At 38.0% G+C, this 7,240-nt stretch overlaps 1 protein-coding gene across 1 annotated transcript; it reads right to left on the minus strand.

Moving 5' to 3' along the window:
- Positions 1-995: 995 nt before the first annotated feature.
- On the minus strand, positions 996-6,844 carry LOC105058721 (formate dehydrogenase, mitochondrial-like). Its single transcript, XM_073249280.1, is given in 6 exon segments — positions 996-1,340; positions 1,432-1,544; positions 4,087-4,211; positions 5,099-5,186; positions 5,189-5,638; positions 6,610-6,844. Coding segments are annotated over 6 exon segments (1,002 nt in total). The 5' UTR covers positions 6,722-6,844; the 3' UTR covers positions 996-1,226.
- Between the last annotated feature and the right edge of the window lie 396 nt (positions 6,845-7,240).

Consider the following 7,240-nt stretch of genomic DNA (forward strand, 5'->3'; position numbering starts at 1 on the left):
AATGCAAGAGAAGAAGTGGCAGTTAGAGAAAATATGATCCACCAATTCCACTGGGTGCTGACAGAGAGCACAACCTCCTATATACTTCCTGATTCTTCTGCAAATTGAGTCCTGAGTCTTCTACAAGCTTGAAACTAATAAAACACAATCCATTTTTAGTTCTTCCATGCTCCTTTTTCCTTTCATGGAGTGAGACCTGCTCAAGTCCATATGTTACTTACTTTTCTTCTTGCGATTTGATGGTCAGAGAGGCTGAAATCTCTTGAAATGTCGAGACAGTGCCCCATTAAAATCTAAACTTCTACCTTTCATTAAAATCTAAACTTCTACCTTTCAATGTCCTTCTGTATACAACCTAAATCATTTCATCTAAGTATCATGGTACATGTAGGAAAGAGGATTCTTGCTCGCGTGCGCAAGCACGTGCACGCATGCACACACATTGTGACACTATACTTTGTGAATCTCCCTCTCTCCAAGTACGCAATGGGCTGCATGGTTGCACTAATCAAACGATCAAAAAGCAACCAATTTGAGCCACGATCCAGGAAGCGCCAGGGAAACTTATCCACCAGTTGGAGATGGCCAATGACCTTAATGCCTTGCTTTGAGAGTCAATTACCTGCCTGACCGAAATCTCATGACCACATGTCTAAGAAGCTTCACTTCGATTGCTTTTAGTTAAACATCTGACAATACTGTTGTATCATTATTTCTCATGGACACATGGAATGTTATATTTGCCATGGATGTTCCTGCAATCTCTCACAAGCAAAAGAGGTTTAAAGTGTCATCTCCAGATTAGCTCATCAAAGTTTCAGTAAGGTAGTAGGTTATTGGGATTTTTATGAATGGACAATACCTACCAACAAGATCTCTACGGACCCTTTCCTCTCCATGCACATGGTACAATATTTCTGAATTTTAAACAAAATTGAGATATCGAACTCCTACCTAGAAACTCAGCAAGACAGCTGAAATAAACACAATGCATATGCAAACAAAGAAACCATGATATAAATCAATTTGTCACATTCATCCACAACACAACCAGCTGAAACAAAATTTTATGGCTTCCCAACAGTGTACCGACAACATCATTACTTTCAACAGAACTTGTGAACAGTTCCATACAGCGAACTGTAGGATTTATTTGGATTTCTGACAACATGGCCCGCAGATTCATACGAAAGAAGTCTCTCTTCCACAATGAAAGAGAAGTGTGATTAAAGGTACTGACTCGCCAGTTTACCTTCTTTAACGATGTAGTTTTGTGGAGGGAAGTCCTCTCCTTTGAAGTATTTATCCAACATGTCCTTCACTCCGGCAGCATACCTCAGCTGCATGATTTCAGTTTAAATTTGGTAATCGTACCATCTATCAGAAAGAGTAAAAAGCAGATGTATATGTATTTAATATGAAATGGCATACTTGGCCATCAATGGTAGTTCCTGAAATATGAGGCGTCATCGCATGGTTGGGCATGTATCGCCATGGGTGATCCTTTGGAGCTGGCTGGGGTAACCACACGTCACCACCGTAACCTGAAGATTTGAAAAAAATGGTGACTCAAGTGCCATTTCATTATATTAAATTACCGGAAAAAAGAAACAAAACGAACAGACTGAATTGGAAGTTTAGAATAAGTGATGCAGAAATTTTTAACTGGTCCACTTCCAGTTGAAAAGAATTTAGATCTCAATGGAACGAGACGATGCCATCGGTACTGTACCATTCTGATAGAAAACCAGCATCTGGGATGTCTGATGGACATTGGTCCATTGACGGGTCGTAAGTCTCACTTGTTTCGTGATGGTGGGGTGCGCCCTGGTGAGGACAGAGTGGGATGCAGTTTTTTTCTTTCTTCCTCTTTATTCTTGTTGTCAATGACTGTTTCAGTCCATCCAGTCCCAACTCCACACCATCCTAGGAGCGAACCAAGATGGATCCAATACCAGGATTTAGACCCTTGGTTAAGCCACCCTTGTGGGTTGCTAGAGCTAGGTCAAACTATTAATATTTACCGTGTTTTTTGTTGGGAGGAGTGCACATCCACTATTCAATCACCAAATGGACACTATAGTCACGCAAATGAAGCACTATTTTAATTGTGTTTAGGGTCACTTTGACATAGTCCTCACTAAAAGGGAACTCTTAAACTGGGGATCAAGAAATGGAGTTGATTTTGTATTACTTACCTCTTAAAATTTGATTAACAGTCCTTCTGTAATTGGTGAGATTCTTTTTCTAACCAATCAGCCAATAGGAAACATGTCAGCCAAACTTATTTGAGTCGGGTCTTCCATATTCTATTGCTTCAGAAATTACATTTTTGATCAAAACATGGCTTCATTGGTGGTTCTTAATGACCCTGGAGCTTGAACCTCTCTCTACTCTCCCCGACCTCCACACCCCAACCCCCTCTTCTGGCCAACCATAGTCCTTTTTGTATTAGTTTGATAGATTCAAGCTTACTCCTTGATGTGGATTGTGACAAACGGTTGCAACCCCTTTCTTCTTGTATTATTTTCATAACTTTGAAACTCAATCGCATCTCCTTTTGGACCTTCAATTCTTGTTCCATGTATTATATGGAGCAACTATGGTACATTTTACAAACATTATTTTTTCCACGTCCTAACTCAAATGCTTTGACTTCAGCACCCATCATCTCTCAAGTTTTTTTTCCTTTGACCCTAGACCCATACATGTTCTTTTGCTAGGTGATTTGGCAATCTAATATATGCTCTTTTTAACCTCCGGCATTCCTTGCTTGGATTTGTGTTTATATCAGATGCATCATTGCATTGTATTGTAAATTCATTGTAAAGCATCCTTTTTAGATGTTTGAATTGTTCTCTGCTCAAGAAATCACTGCTTTACTCATGAAACCTAGGGATGCAACTTATTTTGGGCTCAACCTGAACCCGCCTACCCCACCCACTCGGTTGGTAGAATAAATTTGAGTTCGGCTTTTACTCAAAAATCCAATCTGACCTCATGGAGGGTTGGTTAGAGTTGACCTTCCACCTAACCCAAACCTGACTTAACCTGACCCATCCCAATAAACAAATAATTTGTATTTATGTTTCATATAGATTACTTATATATTGAGGCCTCAATTTAGCTTAAGATGGGTAGGCTTGGGCTGAATTAGAGAAATCCCAACCTGAGACTCAGTTGGGTTTGATTATGGTTGACTTCTTTAGAGGTCGGGTTGTGTTCAGGTTTGCCCTCAGCCTGACCTAACCTGCCTGAGTTGCAGCCCTAATGAAATCATATCAATTGATTTGCCTTCACATGCTTGACAAATATTTTAGGACATATCATTGCACCAGATAATAGGCCTCTGTCTATGCATGGCTGCCTTCATATCTGTGCAGCTTTGAGACAAAGCATAATCACTTTACTCACATCAAATTCAGTTTGGTCTCAAAATTCATGTCATGAGACTCGACTGTCATGCTTGACACCTAGTAACGGGCCATCCCATATTCACACTTGCTTGTCTGTAATTCACAGATAGGTCTGCATATAATTTCACATCTCTTCATAATTTAACCTATTGTTTCCATTTAATTTCATTCTACCCAACAATTTTAATGTGTTTGTAGCATACAAGAACAACCAAACTTCACTTGTAGTTAAAACAAGCAATATAATCATTAGACGGGCTGTGCAATCAGTTTACAAAAGCAACCTCAGTGCAAAATAAAACAAGGAACATTTAACAAGCAAAACCAGCTTGGTTTGGCTTCAAAGCCCATATGTCCATTGTAAAGTGGTTTTTCAATGAACTACTAATAAGACAAGCTCATTCATGTGCAGGAATAACAATTTGAAGTGCTTTGATCATACACTCCTAATCTTACCTTGCATTGTTAGAAAGATTATATGAGTACTCCATTTAAAGCTATGCCTCACACATCCAGATCCAAACTGGGATTGAGTTATCATAGAAGATGATAACGGGCAACGAATCACCATAATGAACAAGAAGTAAATGTTCCACAATAAGAAGCAGAATTTCAGATAGAGATTCAATTATTCTTCACGCGAAACTGTCGGATAAATAATTAAGAATACCTGCAATGTGGCCACTGGAGCAAGCATCTACAACTGCTTGAGTATCCATGATTGCTGCTCGGGCATTATTTACAATGAGTACTCCCTTCTTCATCTTTGCAATTCTATATTTGTCAAACATTCCTCTGCAAATAAAGAATAGTTACATGGTGAAGAAGATGAGGATTCAATAGCATACGATCTGAGTAAACAGATTTTCAAAAGATTGTGACCAAGTCTATATCCTGATCAATGGAAAGACAATGCAGAATATCTAAAAATGAATGATCACATTCTTGCTACATCAGTTGACACTAAAGTTGCAGCTCCATTTTATGACCATTGCCATTCTGTTATAATTCTAACAAATTCAAAAATTACATTAATGGCTATCCTGACACCTTGTTGCCAAGGAAAACTTTAATATTTTCGAAACTTCAACTGCAGGAAAATTGTAATACCTTTGCTCTGAAAACCTTAAAAAATGAAGAGAGAGATGCTTGTATGCTGACAAAGACATGAGTTCAAGCATGAAAATGGATAAGAACAGCACCAAGTAGCAATCCATGGACGCCAAATGGAAAATGAAAACTGTAGATATAAAATAAACAGAGCATGCCATATCTTTCAGTCAGCTGATTCATCATGACCGTAAACAAAGTGAGAAAAGCTATAGTCATGAAGTACATAACTCAAGTTATAAGAAAGATATGGCACCCAGCATCTTGGTTAGTGCTATTTACGGTTCCATGACAACCAAGAAGTAACCTTAGTTGCTTTTTATAACTTCATATTTCCTGCATATGCTTCTAGAAAGCTACCATGTATGATAAATTGACTCAAGAGTCTAGAGCAATTTCTTTCCTGAGTGATCTATGCCAAACAAATTTTCTAAAGATATGGACCATTTCATATTGAAAAGACTTAATTTAAAGTGGTCACTTTTACATAGCTACCTTAAGGACTTTGAATAAATAAATTGAAAAAAATAAATTCATAATAAAGAAATCTAGATAGATGAAGAAAATCATACCTCGTCTTCTCAGTAAGAGGCATGTTGATAACAACAATGTCACACTTAGGAAGCATAACGTCAAGATCTTCTTCAAATTTTGCTCCAATCTCTTCTCCAGTCCAGGTTCCATTTTGAGCCGATCGTGATACAGTAGATTGCAGTTGAAAGGCTTCAGACGCTGGAGCAAAAGCTTTCCAATGCGGCCAGCCCCAACTGTCCCAACGGTCTTGCCTTCAAGGTCATATGCCCTATATGCAATGGCTGCAACATTCCATTCGCCTTTAATCACCTGATGATAACCAGGTAAAAAGTTCCGAACAAGAATGAGAATTCGCATGAGCTCATCTTCTGCAACCGAGACCACGTTGCTTCCAGTGACCTCAGCAACAGTCAATCCAGCTTCAGCTGCTGCTTTCAAATCTATGTGGTCAGAGCCAATCCCAGCAGTGAGAAGAAGCTGCAAGTTCTTGGCCTTCTTGATCCTCTCTGCCGTAACATAGGCCGGATGGAAGGGGGTGGATATCAAAACGTGCAGATCAGGGATATGTTTGTCAAGCTCTGTATAAGAAGATACAAAATTTTTAGTATTGCAATATCCAATAAAAGAGAACTTTGGATTAATAAGTATTAAAAAATATATTATTTTAGGACTTGAAAATGAGATGTGGTGCTCAATTAACAATCACAAAAAAGATTAAAGTAAAACAATGTATCATTCATAATGATAAATATTTGGAACCAGGTCTTTGTAAGGTTTGAATTTCACTTATGTTTTTATATTATAAAATGATGCATGAAAACACCAAATTCACCTGAATAAAGAGTACAATTCAAAGTTGAGGTATTATGTGTAGTATGAACTGCAGAAGATAACAACAAAAGAACACAAACCAATGAGAGAGTCAATGGTTTTATCTTTTCCTCTTCTTCTTTTTTTACGGTGTTACTTCTTTGGGAAGGTAACATAACAGAAGAAAGCAGTCCGGTGCAGCTAAAATCTGAGCCAATTTCTAAAACAATAACAAATAAATGTGCTTGCTTACAGTGGAGTGTCTCCAAACAGGTTAAACAGTGTGCGTACTAGCTAAGAGAGCTATAGCATCCCTATATGATCATATCTATATCCATCTGATAATCAAAAGTCCTGCCCATGGACTTTAGTCAATTTGGTGAATTCATTTGTACCGTTTGACTTATCAGCTGTCCAGAGTTAAATCCATCATCAAACCCTAGTTTGTCAAGTCTTTCTTGCACCAACACGGTTTTCTTATGTCTCCATCCACCTCATGGACCCTATCACACGCATCCAAGCCCCTTTCCAATTCTAGTTGTCTTCTAATCTTCCATGTAACTAGCTCTACTAAGTAGCATTGAACAAAATTTATCCATCCATTGATTTGAACAGACAAATGCTTAAATTTATTAATAAAGGCACAAATGCTGATCTTGATGCATGATATTACTCGACTAACTTCTAAACATTAAAATCTAAAGCTTATACATAAAATCAACAAAAATCATATACTGACCACAGTTTGGGCCATCTTTGTCATCAGTTACAATGTACTGGTGGCCCTCAGATTCCAGCCACTCCCGAATGCCCAAGCTTCCTTCAGCACAGCCTACAAAGTTAGGATTCATCGCCGCATACTCATTGGCCTTGTAGAACACCCCAACAATCTTTTTGCTCCCAGGGAAGCCTGCATGATATTAAGAAAACAAAATCAGGCAACCAAGTCTGTACTCTGAAGCAAATATGGTGATCAAATGGCCAAAAATGATCCAAGAAGTTCATTACAAGCGATATATTTAGTTAGGCCAGAACAATTTTGGCCTTTTTTTTTTTCCAACAAACCAAATTCTTTTATTCCATAATCATGATGCAGGAAAAGAAAAAAAAAAATTCCATGCATCAAGATCATACCCAATATAACTAGATAAAGAGTTAGGGATCAAACCAAACTTTTCCTCACTCTTTTTCTAGAAAACAGGGAAAGGAAAAAGGGAGAAAACCAGACCCAAAAAGAAAAAAGAAAGAAAGCAAAAGCAGGAAAGAAAACCTAGCAGATCGCTTTCTATGCAAATGGAAGAGCATCATGAGCTAAAAACTTAACTTTAGCACTCTCTGTAGGATTATATTAGAGAATTAGCTTAAACGCT

This window comes from Elaeis guineensis, chromosome 15 (assembly GCF_000442705.2).
Source record: "Elaeis guineensis isolate ETL-2024a chromosome 15, EG11, whole genome shotgun sequence".
Taxonomy (NCBI): domain Eukaryota; kingdom Viridiplantae; phylum Streptophyta; class Magnoliopsida; order Arecales; family Arecaceae; genus Elaeis; species Elaeis guineensis.